Source organism: Xenopus laevis, chromosome 6L (genome assembly GCF_017654675.1).
Source record: "Xenopus laevis strain J_2021 chromosome 6L, Xenopus_laevis_v10.1, whole genome shotgun sequence".
Lineage (NCBI taxonomy): Eukaryota > Metazoa > Chordata > Amphibia > Anura > Pipidae > Xenopus > Xenopus laevis.
In genome coordinates, this window is record NC_054381.1 from 47,718,677 (window position 1) to 47,746,135 (window position 27,459).

General features: G+C 38.5%; 1 protein-coding gene across 2 annotated transcripts in view; it reads right to left on the reverse strand.

Moving 5' to 3' along the window:
* Window positions 1–24,646, reverse strand: part of znf385d.L (zinc finger protein 385D L homeolog) — a 191,649-nt gene extending 167,003 nt beyond the window's left edge. The window contains exon 1 of one of the 2 annotated variants that reach the window (XM_018267446.2): window positions 24,331–24,646. In XM_018267446.2, coding sequence (XP_018122935.1) covers window positions 24,331–24,352 — 22 coding nt within the window. In that variant the 5' untranslated portion in view covers window positions 24,353–24,646. The remainder of the gene's footprint in view (window positions 1–24,330) is intronic. The other variant, XM_041566004.1, reaches the window with a different exon arrangement.
* Window positions 24,647–27,459: the final 2,813 nt, after the last annotated feature.

A 27,459-nucleotide genomic window follows, 5' to 3' on the forward strand; every position in this document is an offset into this window, starting at 1 on the left:
TGTAAATCTTCTTTGCTCTTACAGCCAGCCATGATAGTGCAGCTCTATGGAACAATTCTAATGGATTTCAAAAGTTTTTCAAATAAACAGTGTTTCTGTGTTCCAAATATCAGCATGAGCGCTCATTTACATGCCATGATTTTGATGCTTAATTGAGGAGAATCAAATGCTCCAAGCTCGATTATTTACTTGCAAAAAGCACCAGCATATTTCCAATTTGTTTTAGCTACAGACATTTTGAAAATGATCCAACTGTGCAGAAATTCTGTACAATATACCCTTTAATAAATTAAACCATATTTTCCTTTAATTGGATATTACTTAAGAAGGTGCTTTTTTGATTACAATATGTATTATACATTTCTTTCTTCTTCATATCTATTTAATTTGTGCAGGCCCCTTATAAAGGCAGGGTTGCCTATTTTTTGGAAGGCCTCTTTAAATGAAACAAGCTATATAACCAATATATAAACCACTACAGTATGTCAGAAAAACCTAAAATGTGTTTAGTTGGAGCTGAGCACAGTTAAGATCACTAAGAAACAATAGAGGTTTAAGCAAAAAAAAGAACAATTTGTGCATCTTAACTCAACTCTTTTAAAGTGAAAATAGCAAGAGCGAGTGCTTTGCCACCACATGAAACCATTATTATACGGTGCAGAGCAGTATTTAGAAAGTCAGCTTGTATGAAACTATAACAGACCAAACGCTTACAGCTGTAAGTAATAAAAATCTATTTGCTCTATATTTGTCTCATATTAAATGGAAGTTCTATTGTTTAACCCACAAAAGCATTTCCAAAGAATAGCAATAATGAAATCTGAATAAGCCTGCAGTGCCGTCATACATTTCTACTATAAAGGAAAATGTTGATTAATGCAGCAAAAAATAAAGGTTGGAAACAGTCTTTATTGCTTGGGGCACACACGTATGTGTAAATCCATTACATGCTGTTTTTTGTACCTGTTATTTCTCAAACATTTGAAAAAGGAGTCACTTAAAGGAGAATTAAACCCTAAAAATGGATATGGCTAAAAATCCCATATTTTATTTAATGAACTTATTGTACCAGCGAAAAAGTTTCTCAAAAGCATCAATTATCCAGGACATCAAACTTGTCACAGGGGGTCACCATCTTGGAAAGAAACACATTTATATTCTATTTGAACTGTATATTGTGAGTGGGTTCCTAAGTTTAGTAAGTGACAGTAGCACAGAGCATGTGCAACGAATCAGTAAAAAAGAAGATGGGGAGCTTGGGGCATGGGGCATCTTTGGAGACACAGATCTTTACTGCTAAAGGGTTGTCGTTGCCTTGGGCTGGTACAGAAGCCCAAAACATAATGTACAACATTTCTAGTCTACTTCTTTAGTTAAGCTTTAGTTCTCCTTTAAAGGAACAAATAGACACAATTCAGAAAAATAAGGCTTAGCATTTCATTCTGACAATTGTTTAAAGTTAAAGAAAAAAACTACCAAACATTGAATACCACTTCTAGTTCACACATTTGACCTCTGCCATCTTGGTTCTTAAAATCAATAGGGGGAGTCTAGCCACCGAAATGGGCACCCCACAGATAGTCGACCCAGTGGTCTGCCTATTGGGAGCGATTGACCATATACACTAATGAAACTAAAGTATAAAACAAGGGGGGGCAACATACTCCCTGGAGTAAACGTGACCTGCACTTCTCTGTTTCAACACTTCCCTCTGCCTCAACACCTTTCTTATTATCTGGCTAAACTGACACTGCTCATTCCATTAGGAGTCAGTAAATTACCTATTTATTTCACTCATGTGCACATATTGCCCCTTTAAAGAAGTTTCAAAGATTCAGTCAAAATAATAGGAAATAGACACATGTAATAATATATCTACAGTCGAAAATTATTAACCATAAAGGAAAAGGGAAAACGAGAAGTATGAGTGCTTATACCATTTTTTCTAGAAGGCACCACATATTTGATCTTATTAATGCTGTACCCACTGGGGCAGCAGAAACTGATGTTGGGTAAAGAAAAACAAATTAGCATCTCTGTGGGAAGTTTACGTTTTCATGGATAAGGGCATTACCTCCCAACAATTTGGAAATAAAAAGAGGGATAAAAAAGTTTGCATGCGTAGCGCAGAATTTTTTTTTGACCATGCCCATTTTTGTGGCCACACCCCTCTAATTGCCATGTTCATTTTACAAAATTTGGCAGGTTATAAAAAATGAACATATTTCTGTGTTTTTTTCTTCAGTTATTACAGTTTTGCTGATGAAGGTGAATTACCCTTTAAGCTGTGAGTCTAACTTCTCCCAAGGTACCTGTTATCTTATATTGTTGCAATTACTTATTTGCTTAACTCAAAATTGTTACAAAAGTATCTTATCTGAAGCTATGGCTGTTATGGGCTCTCGGCCAAAAGCCGATTAAGTTAGAAACTTTGTTTCTTTTTCTTGCTGTTCAGTGCAGAGAAAAACTGGACTTTCCAGTACAAACAAGGGACGGCGGGTTGAGCTGTCAAAAGAGTCCCTCTAAAAACGGGACAGTTGAGAGGTATGGGTAAGGGCATCAAGAGAAAAGAGAATCTGGCTTCTTGCTTTTGCAGAAACATGTCTCGCAGTCTGCTGATATTGCTATTAAAAGGCACTGATAATTCACCTATATATTTGCACAGAATTGTTTGAGGTCTTACAGTACAGCCAAGTAAGGCATCTTGGATAAACAAGAAAGATTAGAATTAGGATTTTAGGCTAAATGATTTGATAACTCTGGAACATCTCTATAAACTAAAAACTAATGTGTAAAACAAAGGTGATCTATTTCATTCTATCTCAATGTTTTCTCAATTAGAAAAGATTGCTAAGAGCCCCTTAGTGTTTGGGAAATAGTAATGGTGGCATTCACTGTTAGTTGTGAATATATGTTCTTTTATTACATACAAATTTACATCTTATCCGACATTTCGGTCCCACATAGGGATTGGTTCAAGTGCGGGCATATATACCCCATACTAGTGGGAAATGAGTTATATTTCAGGATTTCCTTATTGGATGCTAACAGGTAGCACATATGTTGCATCATTTCTTTCTGGACACAGGCATAGAACATATTATGCAGAATGCTTGTGTCCTGGTGTTAACTGAATAAGGGAATTTTCTGTAATTTAGATCATCATACCCCTAAGTCTGCTAAAAAAAATGTTAACATTAAATAAACCTAACAAAAATTTTTGCCAACAATATGGCATTACACAGATTAGTTACCATGGTGTACAAGGTACAGTTCTCTATTAAAGAGAAAAATAAATATTTTTGAATTATTTTCTTAAAATGGCAGAAGGTCTTCCTGTAATTAGGAGCTTTCTGGATACAGGTATGGGACCTGTTATCCAGAATGCTTGGGACCTGGGGTTTTCTTGATAATGGATCTTTCCATAATTTGGATCTTCATACCTTCAGTCTACTAGAAAATCATTAAATAAAGCCAATAGGCTGGTTCTGCTTCCAATAATCATTAATTATATCTTAGTTTGGATCAAGTACAAGGTACTGTTTTATTATTACAAATAAAAAGGAAATCGTTTTTAAAAATCTGGATTTTTTGATTATAATGGAGTCTATGGGAGATGTTCATTCCACAATTCAGAACTTTCTGGTTAATGGGTTTCCAGATAATGGATCACATACCTGTATTGGTTTTCTGGATAAGAGATCCAATATGTGTACTATTCTACCATATTGTAATTGTTTTCTTGTCTTCCTCTTTTAGGGTAAAACACAGCAGTACTCATTTGTAATATTGCATGAATTCTGAGTACTGCATGCATTTAAAACGAGTCTTGTACATATCCAACTTTAAGATATTAACATATAATGAAATACAAGAATATTTTAATATTTTCCCACTGAAACAACACTGGAAGATCTTGCGACCTTTTGAATGTTCTGTTTGAAGTTTGTACAAAGTATTCTTTTCACTCTCACCCCATTCTATTGAGTGTTAGTGAATATGAAGAAAGCATATGGTGACGTTTAATAGTAATGTTTATAACCTAGCATATTTTAAAAAAAGATTACACAGAGCCATACTTCTGTCAACAAAGTTATTCCACGCTACAATAAAATGCCAATCTGCAATAAAGCAACAGGCCAAAGCAAATATATTACTAGAACTAGAGTTTTATGTTAAATAGGATGCTTGCCCATTAGACCACGTTAGAGAATTGCCAGTTGTTTCCTTAAAGGGGTTGTTGATATAGAGAAGTATATTACGAGACAATTTATGCAAAGCACATTATGTTTTAGGCTTCTATACCAGCCCAAGGATGTCCCCAGAAGCTCCCCTTTTACTTTTCTGCTGATACACTGCACATGCTCTGTGATGTTGTCAGTTACTGAGCTTAGGGGCTGACGCACGATATACTGAATATATATAATTTAAATTTCACAATATAAGGCTAATTCGTAAATAATGGAACAAAAGTTGTAGAAGTAGCAATGAATAGCCAATGAGGCAGTTTAACTGCTGAAAAGTGATTTTATTTGCACAACATGTTTCGAGTCTTACGACTCTTTGTCAAGTGACACAAGTGCAAGACATGCTTATGCATACAAACACACACATGTGTGTGTGTCATTTGTAGATAGATAGATGATAGATGATAGATAGATGGATGGATGGATGGATGGATGGATGGATGGATGGATGGATGGATGGATAGATAGATAATAGATAAATAATAGATAGATAAATAGATATATAGATGGATGGATAGATGATAGATAGATAGATAGATAATAGATAGATAGATAGATAGATAGATAGATAGATAGATAGATAGATATTCAGATAGATAGATAATAGATAGATGGATGGATGGATGAGATAGATAGATAGATATTCAGATAGATAGATATTCAGATAGATAGATAGATAGATAGATAGATAGATAGATAGATAGATAGATAGATAGATAGATAGATAGATAGATAGATAGATAGATAGATAGATAGATAATAGATAGATGATAGATGGATGGATGGATGGATGGATGGATAGATAGATGGATGGATAGATGATAGATAGATCGATAGATAAATACTTGCACTCACATGTAGAAGAACAAACATAGCCTAGGTGCATAGATATATACTTTTTAATTTAGAGCCTTACTTAAGACCTCATTTGCAGTTTCCTTGCAATTTTGCTAAAATGTATTTGAGTTGAAATAAGCATCTAATTACAATGTGTGAAGCAACGGCAGATATTGAATAATCAGCTCTGTAGCGTGGGAGAGACAGATCTCAAAGCCGATGATTAATAAAGCCTGGTGGGTCTCAATTTGCTTCTTTAACAAGGGACAATTATCGAAAAATGTCCCAGTTATGAAAACAAGAACAAAAAACGTTTTCTTGCCTCCATGCAACAGGGAGACGCCTCACATTATGGGCTAGGTAATAGCTCTACATTTCTTTGTTCACCAACAGTGATGTTGTACTTGAGAGCCCCAGGTTTTAAAACAGTTATTGTTACAGTTCCAGGCATGGGATCTATTATATATGCAGAAAGATCTGAAACATGGCAGTGACATTTCTCATAGAGTCATGTTTAAGCAATCCTTCATTTTTTATTAGTTTGCTTTTTTTCCTCCATACAGATACCTTGTACTTGATGACAGCTAAACTAGCTTGAGTCCGTTTTGTTGGAAAAAACATTTCTCAGCAGGCTGAGATCTGCATGGTTTAGCCTGATCAAATTCTAATGAAAGCTGTTGGTCATTTACCATTGATTGCAGTGGGAAGTAACAATGCTACTGGGTTTACTGGTAATTCATGTTTTTTTTTGTTTTTTTTTAGCAAACTAAGGTATGGAGATCCACAATACAGAAAGACTCCTTATCTGTAAAAACCCAAGTGCCAAACTTTCTCAAACAGGTCCCATACCTGTACTACTGTACATATAAAAGTTACCACCCTAGTGCCACTGATGTGTATGAAAACAATTTGTGTGAAATTTTATTTTAAGTGTATTTAGGCTTTTTGGCAATTTCCAGTATATTATGTGGAGAACAATCCAGGCAGAATAAAACAGCTGACTAAAACCTTTCAATTCAGCTCAATTTGTATCTTTTAATCAAACCAGTTGTGCTACTTCTAAATCAATTCAGTACAGTTTGCCCTTGTTATTTGAGTAGGTTTCGAGATAATGAGCTTCTAAATACTGCAGATTCAGATAATCAACTTAATACATAGGTGTCAGGATGGCACACCATATAAATTACATACTAGTAGAAAATATAAAATTGCCATTTAAGATCACACAATACCGAACAAATCCAAATGCTAATTTGCATATGCAAATTAGGGGTGAAAAGGGGAAAACATTTTTTTACTTCCTTGTTTTGCGACAAAAAGTCATGTGATTTCCCACCTGTCCCTAATTTGCATGTGCAAAATAGGATTCGTATTCGGTTCGGCTGGGCAGAAGGATTCGGCCGAATCTGAATCCTGCTGAAAAAGGCGAATCCTGGCCGAATCCCAAAGCGAATCCTGGATTCGGTGCATCCCTAGAAATATATGGCTTTGGAAAAAATATCATACCCAGGATAGCAGATACTGGAGATGGCACTGCTAAAATGACATCAGTATCACTTTAAGATGAAGACTGTGGAATATAAGTGATGTAGATACTTAAACATTAACTACTCTTTGTGTTTTTGATTTTCTGATTTTTAAGTGACGTCTTTAGCAAGAACTTGAATTAACTGCTAATTAGCAAGTTGTTTTTTAAAAAGTGATGCCTCTGTAACTTTGTTCTTAAGTTGTTTTCATACTCAGCTCAAAGCAAGTCTTCCTCCCTCTTCCCCCAGAACATAGTCTGTTTTCTGGTCAATATCTACAGGATAGTACCCAATAAATGGACAATTAACCCTGCCACCCTGAATTGTGTTTGTGGTGCAAGTACCTTGCGCCTTCCCTGTCCGGGAGTTTAAGGCTGCATGTTTGTTGCTGAGCCTTTTAAATGGGTACAGAATTAATTGCTTATAAAAGATTAAAATTACATTAAAAGAAAAACACAAATTTACATAATTCACATGCTGTATAAAAGGTTCCCTCTAACTCTTATAAGTACAAATGAAACAATATTTAGTTAACAGTTGTGTTTAACGGGCAAAATACAAGCTAAACCCATCCTCTATTGGCTTGCAAAGTTATCAAAAACATTTTTCTGCAATGACTTATTACAAATTCTAGCCAAAGTGCAAGCATTCCGAGATAATGTAGCAGAAATGTAGCAATTGCAAATATTTAAGCAAAGATAGAAGTCGTAGAAATTGCTTCTGAATTTAGGTACTCTGCATAAGAAAACATCTCTGTCGTTTGTATCTCACAGATCTCTAACCAAGAGAAATATAGAAAAACAGTAGATGGAAAAGGAGACATCAGGTTTCACATGGACATGTCAGCTGCCTGGGATTGCAGACAGAGTACAGTTTCTGTTACGGACAAGCAGACCATGCACTGCTGGCTTTTCAGCAGCTGTGAAAGACACCATGCAAGCAATCAATATTTACAGTGAAAATCACTCAGGCTTTGAAATGTTACTGTTAGCCAGATGTATATTTGGAAACACAGGCATTCAAGGAAAAACAAAGCTCCAGAAAAAGTAAGCCTTATGAAATATATATATATATATCACACCTTTGATGAAATGCATGGACTTTGAATATGAACATGGATCTTATACAATATGTGGCTGTATCTTAGCTGCATTGGAAACACAGCACCTGATTACAACACAAATTTAAAGGGAAAAAAAATCCCCCCAAACGTAGCATGGGCTCATTCAGCTGAGCTTATGTAGAAAAGGTCCAACCCATATCTTGTTCCATTGTAAAGTGACGGATTCTGGGACCCTCTGCTTCCCAAAGAATTTGTGCACCACCAACTACAGAAAGCAGAGGGACTTCAACCCATAGAATTAATCAACAGGTTGAGGGAAGTGTTGCAAGGGATCTTGGAAAATAGCTTGTTGGAATTATCAAGGTATCCTTCAATCTGTGGAATCTGGTATGTTTGTGTAATAGAAATTTTTACTTTTATACATATATATGGACAATCAGATATTGTTTATGCATCCTTTCTACATAAGTCCAACTGAATGAGTTCATGTCAAAAAGGAGGCTATATTTTCTTTTTAACATCCACCAAAGTCAAAAACATTAACCCAGACTGCAATGAGAAGTGCTTGAGAAGCTCTGAGGCAGCAGCAACTCTGCTACGTATGAGGTGGGAATGCCCAAAGGATCATAATCGATGGGAAGCTATGTTTTCACTTTTAAAAATTCACACCAGAACTTTTAGACATCACCCCATCCCATCTAACCTCCCAGCAATCCAAGTGCCTGTTCCAGATCCTGACAGCTGCAGTTACGATAATGACAACAAAATGAAAATAAAATGTGGACTACTCACTGCAACAATTTTTTGCACTACTCACTAACAATGAACAAATGGAAAGAATAGCACCTTAAAGAATGAAATAAATTCTCACAATAACATTTGGCAACAGTGGCTTAGCTATACTGGACAAGATATCTTTACAGGAACATAATTCATGAAATAGTTTTACATTAAGATGCATAATCTTTCTGCCCCCCCCCCCTCTCCCCATCTCTAAAGGTGGCCACATGCAGGCTGTTAAAGATGCTGACCCGGCCATTCTAGAGTCGCCACTTATTTGCCTGTATATGACGCCCACAAAAGTGACTACCAAAAATATCTGGAATAGATCAACAACATATCTATTGGTCATATTGTGCAAATGCTCAAAGGTTTTTGGCCATAATTTGATTCACCATACCTTAAGTCTACTAAAAATTTTTTAGAAAACCTTTAAAAAACAACGAATGCTATATACAGTAAATATATATATATATATATATTTTTTCAGGATGCGCTGAATTCTGAATTATGTCTCTGACTCTCTCCCCCCCAACTGCAGGCCCTACTCCATTACAACCCCTTCCCACACCACCTGTTAAAATTATCCAAACATTTGTTTCTGGCATAAAAATATCAGAGTTTCTCAGTGGTGTTAACTCTGTTAGAGCTTCACAGTTGATGCTAGCTTAAGCTTCAAATTCAAAAAATTCCTGTGTAAGTGCAGACACTGCAGACAAATTGTGTCTAGTAACTGGTGAATGATGTATCAGTCGAGAGCACTCATAAATTAAATGGAGCTTACATCATTGTTCCTGTTGATGGGATATGTCTTAAGTATGACTAAAATATTTAGTTGAAGCATTTCAAAAATGATTAGTAAGTGAAACATCCTAAAACACTATTTAAAGGAGTGCAGTGCATTTCAATACCTGATCTCAATTGGTATATTGGTATTAGCACTGAACATCTTCAATAAGGTGTTCGTTCGTAGTGAGACAGTGGCTGATTACGGGCCAAAAACAATTCTTTCGCCGACTGATTCTGATTAGACTGGGTGGATAATGATGATGATCAAGCTGTGGTCAACAGGTATGCACTGGGTGGCCAGCCTGGCCAATCACCCCCCCCATTTGTTTTTTTTATTAATGGCCTAGTCAAATGAGTGGATAAATCTATGTATGGCCTGCCTAAGCATTTATCCAGGTTTCATGAAGCTAATCCTGAAATGTGAACCAGGTTGGGCCATGTTGACATCAAATCAGTTAGAGACCATTGCACTGACCAATAATGGATTCTGAAGACAACAAATACTTGTAAGGCTTTTTCTTTGCAGAGTAAAATATAGAACTCCATGTGCAGTTCTGTTTCAACATAAACATTTAACCCTGGAAAAATGCAGGAAGAAGCACAACCCACGTGGAAAAGTCCTCTGCATCCAATTTTGAACTTTGCATTTTACCAGATGTAACAGGCTTTTATAGCACCTTTAGTGCATGTTACACACAGCACACCATTCTGCCAGCTCAAAACCCAAGAGTCAGCCACTATGACAGGAGTTTATCATCTTTTGTGTCATTCATTCATTTATTAGGCCCTGCTGTTGGTGGTATGAAGGTGCCCCGTGTTCCTCAGAAAACAAAGGGCTTGATTTCTTCCTCTCCACATGCCTATAATATACGACACATGTAATATAAAGGGCATGTTAACAAGATGACAGCTTTGGTTCAAAAGAAGGTCAGACCTGGAGCACACAATGCTGGAAGATTGACACTTGTTAACTCAAAAAAAGAGCGTTGATATATCCCAGTCAGTTCTCTGTTATTTGTGCCTCGGTACATTCTAGATAATTTTCATACGTGCACAGTTTTATTCCTCCTGGCAAGCTTAATACCACACATGACGGAGTCTTAGCCAAGCTTTCTCAGAGGAAAAAAATCTTTATGAATAAAGAAAGAAGATGTGGCAAGGGAAGCTTGCAAATAACACTATATCCATTCATGTAGCCTCCAGCAGATACATCTGTACACAACCTGATGAAAAGCTGGTAGAGAATATAGCCAACTTAAAGAGCAAATATCAGTAGGAAAGCGTCTCTCAAATATTTAACATCCCAAAGGGTGCCTTGAGACACGGTGCATTATGTCAAAGAAAGTACCTCAAGCTGACAGAAAACAAACTGTAGCAGAATGATGCTGCCCCAAGGTACCCCAAAAAGCCTCTATCAACTCAGAAACTGAACCTTGTTACTGTCAGCATGAACATGTGCTGGCACGTGTGCCTGTAAAATTACACTGAACCTTGTAGTTGCAGGCATCGCTTTAGGGATGACATGATACATAAATTCAGCAATTTCTCAACATTTAATAAACTTGCCTGAGACCCTGAATCTCTGTGTAATTTCAAGGGCGTAAGAGGACAGCTTGAGCAGGCGCTGACATCTTATTATACAAAGTTTTAATGTGGTGGAGGAATTTCAAGAAAAATGACATATGGGACATGCAATATTTGTATAAAGTTGTTAATAGAGGTATAAACTGGCTATACAGATCTTCATCAATACTAAATAAAGCCTCCTTATGCAACTAAAATTTGTAAGCAATCCCTGAACTTGCAGTCACTGCAAATGATCTCACACATTCATGTGAAATGGGCCAGTATACATTATTTTTATCATTTTTCTTCTGGGTTTCCCTCATGGAAATAGTAATATCTGAAAATCTATATTTTAAAATGTGCTTTGTTTACCCCAAAAACCTACAAAGGCATTAATGGCTCAGATTGTAATATTAGCCATGCCTAAGCCACGTCTGTCTCTTCCTAACCCAGAAAAATTGGCTTAGAAATTATTATACAGATATGGGACCTGTTATCCAGAATGCTCGGGAGCTGGGGTTTTCCGGATAATGCATCTTTCTGTAATTTGGATCTTCTTACCTACAACTTAACTTTTATTATGATGTAGACAGTGATATTTTAGGCTTTTGTTGAGAAGCTCTACAGTTTTGAATTTTCGCAGCTATCTGACTGCTAGGGTCCGAATTATCCTAACAAAAAGTTGGTGGTTTGAATGAGAGACTGGAAGATGAATAGAAGAGGGCCTTAACAGTAGTGATATGCATTACTCGCAGGTTTGGCGGGTTCGGGCCGACTTCTGCATGATGCTCTAGGGTTGTGAGTGGGAGCAACCTTCTACTGCCCCACTTCCACCCCATGTGCACACCTTTCTATATACTTGCACCCGTACGCCCAACCCCCTTCGAAGACATCACAGCAGACATCAGAGCAGGTTAAGGTCGGGTGCAGGTTCTGTCAATCGGGTTAGGGTTGGGTGTGGGTCGTATTTTAGTCTATTCGCACATTACTACTGAAAAGAAAGATAAATAATTCAAGGTAACAATAATAAAACGCTAGCCTCACGGAACAATAGGTTTTTGGCTGCTGGGGTCTGTGACTCCCATAAACTGACAGCATTTTACAATGCAAGCTGAAAAAGATGCAGGAGAAGAAGTCAAATCAATAAATTAGTTCAGTTCAATTTAGTAGTTCTAACTGAAAGTAGCAATTATGTAAAGGGCAAAGAAAGGGTAAAAAGGTGTTTTCATGTTATTAACACCCCTAACTTCCCAACAAATGCTTCTCTTCTTTAAATATTCCCACTTCTATGTAACAAAGCAGTTTGGTCAGTGCTATCTCCATTTTAGGTTAAGTTATACCATTTGGCTTCTCAAATTATAGAAGAGAAATAGAACCTGGTGAAAAGGGAAATCAATAAATCAAAAGTCTCACTTTATATACAAAAAAGGCACATTTAAATATCAAAGACAAAGACTTGGCTATGTGTCTGTATCTGTCTGTGTAAAACAGATTACAATATATTTATAGAGACCCAGATTCTGGGCACCAAATTCACAGGCACATATGTGTAACAGCAAGTGAAAATGAAAGAAATCTGAACTGATTAAAGGAGTCCAATGTGTTCACTGAATTCATCATTTTGCAGATTTTAAACATTTATCTTTGGTTATAGCAAAGAGGATCCTTGAAATACCCAGACACCACTTCCTGTAGGAGATTTAAATGGTTCAACCAAAGAAATAAAAAAAGAAATATGCACTGCACCAGCAGCAGAATGACTAACTTACCCTGCATTGGTTCTTCCCTGAAATATGCTTTAATAAAATGATATTGAAAGTGGAATATTCTTCTTCATCAGTCAGTGCCTTAGCAATGCCAACTCAAAGCAAACAGAAAATACTGTGGAAGCTAATAAATAGGATACTGCAACAATATTTCAGTATTATATATTTATAGTTATAACTAGTGATGGGCGAATTTGCGCCGTTTCGCCGAAATATTTGCGAATTTCGCGCAAATTCGCGAAACGGCAAAAAAAACGCGTAACGGTGCCGGCGTCTCGTTTTTATGCCGGCGTCCGTTTTTGACGCCGGCATCCATTTTTTCAAAAAAAAATTTTGACGCCGCCGAATTTTCACCGCAAATTCGCACCTGCAAATAAATTCGCCCATCACTAGTTATAACCTTTATGCCACCCATCAACTATAATTTTCACCATTATTTGACACTACCTCAGACATGGTTTAACTGAATCAACTGAATTGGGAAATTCCAATGCAATGCCAATCAGCAATTTTGCACATTTTCAAAAGGTCCAGCCTTTTTATGAAAGAATTTTGCTGGATCCTCTAAAATCATTTATGAATGATAAATACACCAGAATTTAAGCAACAAAATCTGGTGTTCATTTTGTAATGAGTAGTTTAGCTGATTGATTGCTTTTTTTAAAAAAAAAAAACCAAAAAACAAACAAAGCTCGATATAAAAGAGAAAGTGACACTTTTCCATATTTATCGCAAACATGACACTGTCCCATTAATAAACCAATTAGCTGCCTTCCTGCCAGTAACCAGTTATGGATGTGTGGTGGTCTCAAACTCAGCTTCTTTCTCCAATGTCTAAGCAGCTGATGTTGCTCATTGAAGGTGGGCCTTTCTAACAGTAACTTGACCTGGGTCCCAAGCCTTATGTCGACTTCTGAGATCTCAGGAATAAGAGTTTCAGATTATAGAAGTAAAGAGGGCCTGTTGAAGGCAGGGAGGCACACAGTTCCGTTATTACTGAAAGTCCATTAAAATGATAGGGAGATGTTTCTGATAAATACTTGATCAAAACGAAGATATAATTAATCCTTATCTAAGGCAAAACAATCCTATTGGGTTTATTTAATGTTTAAATCATTTCTCAGTAGATAAAGTATGGAGATACAAATAACAGAGAGATCCTTTATCCAGAAAACCCCAGGTTGCAAGCATTCTGAATGACAGGTCCAATATCTGTACCATGCAGTGCATTCCACTACACAAGAACACAAAAGTTAACGGACCCCATTGATTTATAGTTACTGTGCAACGTGAGTGCACTGAAACACTGAATAAGATAAAAGTTATCATATTTCAGCAGTGTTCTGTTTATTCAGACTGAATGACCTAAGGTGATACAATGATGCAGCTACTCTCAGGTCTGCTAATACTCCATCCATACATTTGCTGCATAAAATTTTCACTTCGGACAACCTGACTGCTATCCGTGATAGTTGAGCTATATGATCACAATTTAGCACATGGTCATGAATATCTGTCTACAAAAAAAAGTTTTTTTTTTTCATATGCATTAGGGATGCACCGAATCCACTATTTGGGATTCAGCCGAATCCCTGAATCCTTAAAAGATTTGGCCAAATACCGAACCAACCCCTAATTTGCATATGCAAATTATGGATGGGAATGGAAAAAGTGGGACTTTTTTTACTTCCTTGTTTTGTGATGAAATGTCACATGATTTTCCTTCCCACCCCTAATATACATATTAGTATTCAGATTTGGTTCAGCCCGGCACAAGGATTCTGGCTGAATCCCAAACCAAATTCCGAATTCATTGCATCCCTAATTTGCATAAATACAAGCGGAAACAGCAATATCTTAATAAACAGAGCTATGACTTGACTAGCGTGGAAGCTTTGGAGGTGATTTTACAGAAAAAAATATTACAGGTATAGGATCAATTATCCTAAATGCTTGGGACCTCGAGTTTTCCAGATAAGGGACCTTTCCATAATTTGGATCACCATACCTTAAGTCTGCTTAAAAAATTACAGCATTGAATAAACCCAATAGGATTGTTTTGCCACCAATATGGATTCATGCAGCTCAGTCAGGTTCAAATACAAGGTACTGTTGTATTATTACAGAGAAAAAGGAAATAATTTAAAAATGTTTTGAATTATTTGATTAAAATGAAGTCTATGGGAGATAACCTTCCCATAATTTGGAGCTTTCTGGATAACAGGTTTTCTGGATAGGGGATCTTATACCTGTATTCTATATTTTTTCAAAACCCTCAGCCCACTGCCAGATACTTGGAGTCTAATTTTATAGCAGAACTTAAAGGAAGGGTAATTGCCCTAAATCAGGGCTGTCCAATTGGAGACCCACGGGCCAGATAAAGATTTTTATGCCCCCAGTCTGCTCCAAGGTTCCATACATTTTAATGTATGACATCATCATCTTAATTTAATCCAGTCCTCAAATATGCTATATGAGAAATAATTGGCCCACTACATGTAATAATATTTACTCCAAGATGGAGCTTTTATTCAGTTTAAGTGGGATTCTGTTCCTGTATAGATAGATGATGAACATTGGGAGGAAGTGATAGAGAACCTATACAGTTTCCTCATAACCTCAAGGGACAGGATGATTCAGTTTAAAGTCATCCATCAGATATAGATCACCCCACTTAAACTTAAATGGGAAGGTCTTGTAACGCAGAATGTCCCAAATGTCAAGACATTAATACCAGCTTTGTGCATATGGTGTGAGCTTGTACTCGTACTGCTAATTATTGGTTAGCCGTAGTGGGATATATAACCAAACAACTAGACTTCCCCAGGGTTAATGCTCTAGAAGTATGTTTACTGGGATTGGTTGAGGACTTATCCCCCACAATCAGCCTAGAAACCTGTTGAGGTCACTTTTGTTTTATGCGAAGAAAGTGATTATCATGAAATGGATGAGCAAAACTACTTCTAGATTTGAAGATTGAATAGCACTGGTAAATAAACCCATTCCTCTGATCACGTTGACATTTATTGCTAGAGGTTCCCCACAAAAAAATTGACAAAATGTGGACCCCCTGGCTGGATGCAAACCTAATTCTCAATCTACTTGATGGCACACTGTAAAATATGAGGCTGCCATTCCCACCCCAGGTACAAACGTATTGTTTATTTATACTGGCAATCAAGGGTTTATGTGACAGTTGTGTTAGCTAATGGGCTTATGGTATTGCTCTTAAGGATTGCTGATTATATCACGACTACATGTTGAAAAGTTCTACGACTGGTTATCTGCTTTTATTGACTGCAACCGTTAATTGTTTTGTGTTATGTATTGTCTTACTTTCTAAAAATGCAAAATAAAAACCCTTTAAAAACATAAGAAGAGTAACAACTGAAAGCACTTTAAAGCAGGAAAAATCATATAATTTTCTTTATGAAATTCTGAGAGTGCAACTACAGGATCCACAGCAGAAGATAACATTTATATGTTCCCTTTACAAGCCGCAATAGGCTAAACGCATCAACATATTCCTAAGTGCATCTCCACAAAAGCAAGAAGGCAGATCACACCAGCAGGATAGAATAAGGAGGGCATAGAACAAAAGCCAGAAGTAACATGACATATGTATAGGAAGATAACACTTGAAAATAACTAGAGGAAGCCATTGCAGCCACATTCATGCCATTCTCACAAGAATAAAGATGTCACGTTAACTCTATACATTAATTAAGTCAAGAGTGCATTCTCATTACACAATTACAAAAGCAAATGTGTTTATATATATATATATATATCTATATATATAGATATATATATAGATAGATATATATATATATTTTTTTAAATATGCTATTAAATGGTATATGTTCTCTTTGCAAAATGCTTTAGAAAACACAAAATATCAATTGGTTATTAGGCTACTAAATGTTATGGTTAATGAGCTTAATTAGGAATGGAAACAGAACCCCCCCAATGTTTAAGGGTTAGCACCACCACCAACAGGGTACTCTGCCCCCTCCCCAACCACATCACTCATTGAATAAAACCCCACTGTGCACAGGCCAATCCCAATCCCAATTGCTTGGATACTGGTCACAGCAAGTGTTGCCTCCATAAGGCTGATGTTAAAGGGGTTGTTCACCTTCTAAACACTTTTTTCAGTTCAGTTGTTTTCAGATTGTTCCCCAGAAATAATGACTTTTTTAAATTACTTATTGACATTATTACATTATTTATTTTTTACTGTTTTTCCACAATCTAAGTTTAAAGTTGAATGTTCGTGTCTCTGGTGTTTGAGTCTGACAGCTCAGTAATTCCGGTGCAGACTCTAAACTGTTACAATTTTGCAACATTTAGTTGATATATTTCTCAGCAGCATCTCTGGAGTATTAGTAACTATTGTATCAATTCTAACAGTTGTCTGTAATGAAACCCAGAGATTCTGCTCAGCAGGGACAAAGATAAAAAATGTATCAACTAAATGTATCAATTTAAAACACTTTACAGGGTTGGTGACTCCCCTCCCAGAGCTACTTAAGAAGGTGAAAGATGACACTTTACACTTCAATATTAGAAAAATAGTGATACATAGCAAATAGAAAGTGATTGGAAAAAGTCGTTATTTCTGGTGATCTGTCTGAAAACAACTAGTGTGAATGTGAACTACCCCTTTAAGAACATTTTTTTAACACCAACCTGATGTCAACCTGTGTGTGTAGTAATTGACATACATACATACTATTCACTGTGCAGATGGGGCTGATTCCAGCCATGAAACAAGCGTGAATTTTCTGGCTGAACTGCACCCAGGAACATATATACCCTTCATGTCAGATACTACTAAATTGAGGCAGCATCTGCTATTATCTGCATTTCTTCTACTGGAAAAAAAAGCATAACAGGTCCTTCACCTTTAAAACTCAGTGTGCAAAAAAGCAATTAGACTTCTTCTGCTTTTACAGAATGACTGCAGGCCTCTTAGAGTGCTGTCTGCGTTAGGCAGTGCTCTATCTAAAGGGACTGGGGGCACGTAGGTGTTCCCCTCCCACCCCTTAACTTGAGCTTCATTCAGATTTTATATCTGGTTTGAGAAGCAGTGTTCCCTTATGTGCAAATACTTAGATGAGCACTATTGCCCTTATCACTATAACACTTTTGTCCCAGGGATCTGTAAATTACCCCATAGTGAACCATCAGCCTAAGGCCAACCTATGTGACTCCTACCCCATACACCATGCAATTACCTATCAACATTTAGGGCAGGACTAGATGAAGCAATTGGACCCGACATTGCATTGCAATCTAGTCCTGCCCATAAACTCCCTTGACTGATATGCTAATATAGGTTCTAAAAGATGATGTAGGTGCAAAAAACATTTTGATGTGATTTGTTGCCGGGGTTAACAAGGTTTGCATAATCTAGGTGGCCATAGACGTAATAATTACGATCTTTCTTGGAAAAGATCTTTCCAAGAAAGATCGTTTGTTTCAATACACACGTGTAGAGCTGAATCGTCAGATATACAGGTGGATATATGGAAAGAAACAATAGAATTCTACCTGTATCTGACGATTCAGCACTAACAATGGGCGATGTTTGGGTCCCTTCAAAGGCACCCCGATCAAAATTTTCCATCCAGCCCGATCCACGAGCCGACCGATATCCAAGTCTTCTGCCGATATCGGTCGGCTCTTTTTCCACCATACACGCAATGAATATCGGACGAAAAATTTTTTTGTACGATATTATCTGTGTGTCTATGGCCACCTTAACACCGGATGTGATTTGTTTCCAGGGCTAACATAGTTTGTGCAATCACCTATCAGCCCCAATGGTTCTGGTAGGAACAGAAATGCAATGAAAACCACTTGAAGCAGCAGCAACAAAAAAAATGGCCCACAGCAAATATAACACTGGCATATAGAGAAACAACATACTAAGGGCTCTTACAGACGAGAGTTTTTAACTGCGCTCCCAACTGGGACGCAGCATGTTGCATTTTTTCTCCGTTCGGCGCTTACATGCGTCTGTGTGAGTACAGCCCCATTGAAAAGAATTCAGTGCATCTACTCCTGCGCTCCCCTGCGGCTGAACGCATGAAACCGGAACGCAGGGGAGCGCAGCTAAAAACGTTCATCTGTAAGAGCCCTAAAATAAAGTATAAAAAAATAAAAAGTACTAAATACTGAAAACCCCTCCTTTCTGGAAGCTAGGCATGGGCAAGGAAAAATATTGAAATAGTGTCGTGTTTATGGATGACATAAGATTTTGCTTACAATTATTTCTGTGAAAACCCTAATGCATACTTCCCAACAGTTTTGGAATAGAGGCGGCAACATTTTTGTGACCACGCCCATTGTTGTGCCCCCCTAATTACATTGTTAATTTTACAAAATTTGGCAGGTTATGAAAGTTTGAACACAATTCAGTTTTGCTAATGAAGGTGAATTGTCCTTTAAGAGATCTGCTTATCTTAAATTGTTACAATTACTTATTTGCTCATCTTAAATTGTTACAAAAGTATCCAAGTGCACCTGGTGGCTGTTCTGGGCTCTCTGTCAAAAGCCAATTAAGTGAGAAACGTTGTATCTTTATCTGGCTGTTCAGTGCAGGAGATCAAAGAGAATGTCAGGACATTTCAGTAACAAGCCTGGACTGCGGGTTGAGCTGTCAAAATCAGGACTGCCCCGCTCAAAATGGGACAGTCAAGAGGTATAAGGCAGAGCAGGCATGACTATTAATTTAAGGACTTGCCTAACAACCAATCTCAATCCTGAAAAACTAAAAGACTAGACATGGGGATGTTCGTAGAGTTTGCATAAAATTTTGTGACCTATCAGTTCTGCTTTTTATGACTTTGTTTTGTTTGTAATGTACGGTCTTCCTATGAGACTATGATAGGGTTGTAAAAAGATAAAATAAAAATTCCAAATACAGCTGCTCCAATTCCTGTAAAGCTTGCCAAGTTTTCCAGAAAGTACGAGTCATTTCAATTGGCCAGAGCTAAGCAAAAAAAAAAAGGGGGCTTTAAAAAAAAAAACATCTTACTATTAAAATTGTTAACGGCCCATTAAGGCAATGGTTACTCAGTTGTGCTGCCACATGGTGCGCCAGCTACACTTTCTCTTATATGGACAGATGACCTTCCCATAGTGAACCATCGATAAATGTCACTGCAAGAGTTTAGTTTAGCATGATTTGCTACATCTCAGCAGTCTTACAGGCACAGTGTGCTGACAGGGTTCTCTTATCCAAATTAGCAATGTGGAATTAAAAATGAAATGAATGCTTCTAGTGAGGCCAATTACTTTATTTTCAACCAAAATCATAACCTACAAGTAACACACTAGGAATCCCATCCTATTATCAGGAAAGCAATTATCCAGAAATCTATGGGATTCTGTACTAGAAGACCATTTAAACACTTTACAAACCCAATAGGATGTTTTTGCTTCCAATATAGGGGCAAATTCACTAAGCGCCGAAGCACCTAACGCTAGCGTCAATTCGCTAGCGTTGGTCATTTTCGTTACTTCGCAAATTCACTAATGAACGCTGGCGTAAATTCGATAGTGTTACTTCGCACCCTTACGCCTGGCGAATTTGCGCAACGGACGTAACTACACAAATTCACTAACGCGCGCAGTGTACTGAACGCTACCTTTTACGCTAGACTTCCTTCGCCACCTCAGACCAGGCGAAGTGCAATAGAGTAGATAGGGATTGCTTCAAAAAAAGTTAGAAATTTTTCTAAGTCCCATAAAACGCTGTCGTTTTTTCTATATTATGGGTGATAGACTGAAAAAGATCGAAAAAAATTTTGGGGCTCCCCTCCTTCCCCCCTACATTTCCTAACTCATGGCAACTTAACTATACAGTGGGCACATGTGTAGGGCAAGAAAAAAAAATTATTTGATGTTTTGAAGGTTTCCCAGGCAATTGTAGTGATTGTACGTATTCCTCCATTGAAATTTGAATTTGGCGCCGTATGCAAATTAACCATCGCTAGCGTAACTTCGCTTCGCTTAGCGAATCAACGCTAGCGCAACTTCGCAACCTTACACTACCCCTGAGCGCAACTTCGGATTTTAGTGAATTTGCGGAGCGCTGGTGAAAATACGCCTGGCAAAGTGTGGCAAAGTGTGGCGAAGTTACGCCTGGCGCAACTACGAATCTTAGTGAATTTGCCCCAAGGAGTCATTATATCTTAGTTTAGATCAAGTACAAGCTACTGTTTTATTAGTACAGAGAAAAAGAAAATAATTTTTAAAAATTTGGATTATTTGGATTCGATGGGAGACAGCCTTAACTGTAATTTGGAGCTTTCTGGATAACGGGTGTCCGGATAACAGATCCCATACCTGTACTTGGAAACTAAGCTGCATGGATCCGTATTGGTTGCACAACAATCCTATTGCCTATATTTAAAATGTTTTCAGTAGACGTCAGAAATGGTGCTCCAAATAACAAAAACAGATCTGGAAAACGACCTACGCATTGCAGATAACAGATCCCACAGCTGAGCTTCCAATATGACATTTGCTTGCTTGTATTTAAAGCATTACTTTTACGGATTTTCAATTGACAAAGAAGTTCACAGGGGAAGCCTAAATGATCATAGATAAAAGCCGACTCCCTGCTCTTTAGATGAGTGAATTTAGTAAGAGAATTCTTGCAAAAGCCACATTTGGCATTCATATATCACCACTCTGTGCATTAAACGCAGTGTTGTACAAAGTAGTATTCCACTTTATGTAAGCTATAAGAGTCATGACAGATCAGCTTTGGTTCTTTTACTGCCTATTAAGAATGTTTACATCAGCCAGTTTTCTTTATGGATAGCACTGCAAGGGCAATGTTTCTATATACTAGGTTACAATGGTATTGTGTGCTATAATGGAATATTTCTACACTTACACTTTCACACACCTTTTCTCATTTCCCCAGGGGTTCCTGATAATTTAGAAAGGTTTATACTGTATCATACCTGAACACATACTTGCTTTGCTTTTAATATTAACTGACGTTTTTGTACAGTGATTCCCAGGCAACTGAATCTGCAGAAGAAATTCTATAGAAACCACGTTTTCTCGTCCCAAAATCGCACATAGGCACAACTTTAAAGAAAAGATGGAACGCTCTAACTTTTTAACCAAAGGTGCTGAAATAATCGCGTGACTTTTTCTACATGACTCCTACACCTTGAGTTTACTGCCAAATTAGCATTTGGTTTTCATAATAAGCATGTCTTTTATAATGCGCCCTTATAAGTCTGGGAGTGTATTAAGCCAAGAACTTCTGCAGTTCCAAAAGGAGAACTATGATAAAGTGGAGCAGAGTTCGATAGTTCTATTCTTCCATTGTCTGTCAGAGTTCCTATTCTGCACCAGTGTTAGGCAAATTCCATTTCAAAGATGTTTTCAAGGAACTAGTTTGTAATATTTTGTTTTCCTCGTGAGAGTGCTTGCCCAGCCTTCCCCTGCTGCTCTTTTCCATGACTCAAGAAAAGTATGTTCCTTCATTTAGTGCTACACACAACTAGGAATTATTTGTACATGGGGATATATTTTTTGGGATTTATTTGCGTGTTTGCTTTTATATATACAGGTATGAGACCTGTTATCCAGAATGCTCGGGACCTGAGGTTTTCTGGATAATGGATTACTTACGTCTAGTATAAAATCATGTACACATTAAATAAACCCAATAGGCTGGTTTTCCTACTGTAATTAATTATATCTTAGTTTGGATCAAATACAAGGTACTATTTTATTATTACAGAGAAAAAGGCAAAACTTTTGGATTAAATGGATAAATGGAATTTATGAATTTGCAGCTTTTTGTATAACGGGTTTCGGACCTTTCTGGATAACAGATCCCATACCTGTTTGTGTATATATATATATATATATATATATATATATATATATATATATATATACATACTGTATATACACACATTTATACACACATACAAATGGTGCTGCAATATCAGAGTATTTATTTTTTAATATTAAGAAACCCAGAGTAGGTGTGATGGTGCTGGGGCCCCAGCATGAGAGGGGCCCATTAAAGATACAAAATGTATAGATAATACTATTTTTATTCTTAATACATCAAGGATGCCTATCTTTTGCCGTCCAGCTGTTGTTCTACTACAGTGCTGTCCAGTTGTTATACCACAATGCCCATAGCCCAGCCAAGGGTGCTGGGAGATACTGTAGTTAACAGTGATAGCAAAGTTGCATGTTGTACTTCTTTGATTGATTGTTTCATCATTTTCTCCCCTCTGATGGGACCCCATTTCCCTGGTTTCTAACTCCATCTCTTGTTGTGCTGAGCAGAGATGCCTATCCTGGAGATAGTAGTGCTGTGTGCACGCAGTTTTGCTATGCGAGGAAGCCCCTTCACAAATGATTTACACTGCATGTATAATAGCTGGCCACATAAATACTGTTTCAGATGACATTGCATGACAGTGAATGAATTACATTAGCCTTGAACGAGAGCATTATCTAAAAATGGGCATTCTCCCTTCACTGAATCCTTGGCATGCAACAAAAACAATTTCCAAGAGTATTTCTGAGTATTTCAAGAGTATTTCTGTCAAATTGGAGCTTTAGGGTCAGGCATGCCTGGTATACACCTGCTTGTTCTGCTGGAAAATATATCTTAAGAACCAAATATGCATACACTTTTTAGATTTTTCTTGCATGCCGTCTGCCAGCTAGCCAGTTCAACTCTAAGCCTTCTAACCTTACACGACTCAAGGGAATCATTATCAGTGGCACTTAGTTTCATAAAGGGCATGCCACTAACCAGCAGACAGTCCCATATTCTCTGTGATTCCTTCTCTCAGCTTAACCCCTTGTGCTTCCAATGCCTGGTGTAAACACGTAAACCCGCATATCCCTTCTTCAAAAAGAAAACAGCAGGAATGATGGAGCCGTTTCAATTCACAAAACACCTTTAAAAATAAGCTTAGATCTTAACAAAATCCTTTATAGCAGGTGGTGGTGGTGGCGTGAAGTCTTTACTACATGGCCCCTGTAAAATATTACTGTGGTTTTTCACCTTGAACGTTATGAATGGGCGCATAGAATAAATCAATACGTGTAGAGAGCTGAGAAAATATCACAGGCTTATTTGCACATTTACTGTGATATGCCAATCACGACAAGACAACGGCTGGTGCCTGATCGGCCTTATAGAAAGCTACAGCATGATTCAGACTTCAGGTAGTGGGGTGCTTAGAGGTTGCTTCTTACAATACAAATTGAAACCAAACTCCCTGCAATCACGTTATAAAAAGCGGTGAGCTCTCTGGTGGGCGATTTGATGGCGACTAATGTATTTTCTGGCTCTGCCTACATGTTACCAGGGAATATGTGCTATTCACAGGTTCTCCCAAACCCTGGAGTGGGGAGCGGAAGTTTCTGCCTTTTAGTGTTCCCATAACAATTGCACAGCCCTGGGCATCTTATGGCCACATTGTACATCATTTATAGGGCAACTTGCTAACTTTCTGTTCTGAGCTACTAGTGCAAACAGTCCAATGGAACAAACCATTTACCCCCCATATAGGAACTGCAGTTACCCCAAGTCATTACTGGATAGTACCCCAAATCTTCCACAGAAGGAAAAGAAAAAAAAAGAAAAAAAGCAAAGTAGTGGCTGGTGCTAGAGATGAATGTGTCCACGTCAAAACAGCTGTTTCATTGAAAGCATTGAAGTTGAGGGCTAATGAAAAAGCACTTACCAAAATACATGATGTTTCTCATTCCCAATGGCAAGCCCAGCCGCTGACTATTGTGAAGTAACTCCTGTCCGGGGCTGACTTGTCACACAGGGATCTTTCATTGTGCAGCGACAGTGAGTGGAGAATCCCCCGGCAGCAGCAGCAGCAGCAGCACAGTCATTGCTCCAGTCATGTGCGGCGCTGTGAGGGCTGTGCAGCCTCGGCAGTCAATCCCCTGTCTGATCTACTCCGGCTCCTGCACTGCCCATTCTTACTGTAATCTGACTCCTCCTTGTGCTGCCTCTGCTGCTGTCCTTGCTGTGCATGTGACTTGACTTCTCTCACTACTACACGCGGATTTTCCTTGCCCTCCTCACCCGGGGGTGTGGGCTGCTCATATCCTCTCTGCACATCTTATCAACCTGATTCACATTTATTTGCAAAATACTTCTTTCTTTCATCTCTCTCACTAGTGTTTAAAGCCATCCTGCTAATCTGGCAAATGCAGTGAAAGGGAAAGTTGATAAGATAAATAGCACAATGAAGTGATATCAGCCTGCACAATAAATTGTGTTCATTTCTGTCAGGGATAAATGTATTTACTGCTCAACTTTTGGTTAACCCTCTGGGCTACCACAGAATACTTAGGGGCAAGTTTACTAAAGGGCAAATTGACTAACGCAGGGGAAAATTGCCAGGGTTGACGTCGCTTCGGAACTTCGGTCGCTGGCGTGTTTCGCTAGCAAAGGAGATAGACTCTAGCGGTACTTTGCTCCCTAACGCCAGGCTAATTTTCGCTCTGGCGAATGGACTACACAAATTCACTAAGATGCGGATTTTACTAAACGTTACCTCTTTCTAGGGTTGCCACCAGGCCGGTATTTTACTGGCCTAGTCAGTAAAACACCTGCCAAGGCCGGGTCGGTATTACAAATTTACCGGCGTTGTAGTTGCTGGTAATTTGTAATACCCTTAAGAAAAAGCCCTTGGCCCTTCCCCCAATCCCCTCAATACTTACCTTTTTAGCAGTTTTCTGTCCATCTTGCATGTTGCTCCGCCCCCTTTTGCATCACTGTGCGTGATTCTGCCCCCTTTTATATCAAGGCCCGCCCCTTTTTGTAGCCGCCCCCCCACCGGCGGGTAAATGTTTTTTAGAAAAGGTGGCCACCCTACCTCTTGCACCAGACTTGCCTTCACCACCTCAGACCAGGCAAAGTGCAATAGAGTAGATAGGAGTTCCTTAAACATAGATGAAAATGTTTATAAGTCCCAAAAAACACTAGGGTATTTTCCTTTTTTCAGGGTGATAGGCGTAAAATTTTTCTGGGGTAACCGGGTTCCCCCCTACATTTCCTAACATATGGCACATAAACTATACACTGGGCTCATGTGTAGGGCAATATAACAACTTTATTTTATTAAGGTTTCCCGGGCTTGTGTAATTTAATGTATTTGCATTACTTTAACTTCCTGCCGTATGCAACTTAGCCAACACCAGCGTAACTTCGCTTCACTTGGCGCAGTAAAGCTAGCGCCATTTCGCCAGCATTCAGTGCCCTGATGCAACTAAGGATTTTAGTGAATTAGCGTTTTCCTGTCGAATCTACTCCTGGCGAAGTGTTGCGCTGTGTGCGACGCCATCGCTGGCGAATTTTCGGAGGTTAGTCTATTAGCCCCATAGTTCCATGTGGATATACTTTTCATCACAGAGCCCCATGCCTTTCTTTTTTCATGGAATAAAATAAAATAAAAAAACTCCATTAAAGAAAGTCCATTTTTATTCAGCATTGATTTTCCAGTAGTTTTAAAGATATATGTAAATGTAACTGCTGAAGTAGAGGTATATTTGCTGTTGTCTCCTCTTGAAGTCCCACCTTACACCAAAATGAGACAAAGCCCCTAACCCTTTTCATCCATGAGTTACATGTCAACAGAGTTGGGGTGAGAAACATTCCTGGGGGAGGTACCAAGTATGACTGTAATTGGCTATTTGGAAGCTCCTTTGTGGACTGGCAGCCTACAGGCAGTATACCAGTTTTTTATGCAACCAAAACTTGCAGCCAACATGAGGTCACATGAAGCAGCATCTAAGGGGTTGGTAAAAAACATAAGGACTTCAAGAGTCTATATGACCCTGGACACAAGTGCTAGAAAGCTAAAATTTGGGCAAAAGTGGGCACCTTAGTTCACATTCAAAAAGCATTTGTGTCTGGCTTTGCCTTTGCTCTGCACCTAGTGCCAGATTGGAAATCCAGCGCTAGGTGAAGAGAACAACACCAGCTGCCACAAGGCAGGCATAAGTACAGGGCTTCATTGCAAACTGCACCCACCAGCCTGCGCCTACGTGCCATTTATCTGCCTGCCCCTCATCAACACAGGAAGCGTCAGACAAATGGATCCAGGTCCCACTGTGTCTCCATCACAAGGGCCCATCAGTACAACCTCAGTTTGTGAATTCCCCCACCACCGCAAACTCCCTCCCCAACTGTATCACACCCCACTGCGTACCTCTTGCTGTGCCTTCCCCAAAGTCGTACCTTCAGCTCACTCTAAAATTATCAGGCTGTGGCCCCGCAGAGACTGGGAAGGCAGCAGTCCGGGATGTGCAGAGCCCATGAAGGTCGGAGCCCACCAGGTTTTCTCATTATGCCCTGGTGGCCCAGTCTGACCCTGAATACAGCACTGCTGCATGGAGCACAGACACCTGTGAGAATTTAGAAAAGTGTAGGGCAAGGAGCAAAGTGCAAAAACATGGCTGTTTGGGGGCATTCTTTGCATTCTGCCCACCAGTTTGTAAATGATCCCTTAGATGTTAAAACACTGCTGTCAATCCACTATTTAGTCCCTATTCCAAGTCCATTTTTTATGGGGCTCCACCACATTATGGTTGAAGGGTGCAAATTTGTGACACTGGTTTGTAAGACATTCTGACAGAAGGAGGTTTATCCCTTAGAATGTTGATCTGTTTCAGTCACGCTCTGTGGCAAACAATCAATGAGATAAGCACAAGATCATATCTATATTGTGTGTCTTCTTTTTCCATTGCATTTGATTCATAATGACTCCATGCCCTATGAGTATTCCAGGGATCAGCGCTCACTCCTTCCTAGTCTATAGCTTTGTGTCCCAGAACTGCTCTTCTTATTGTTA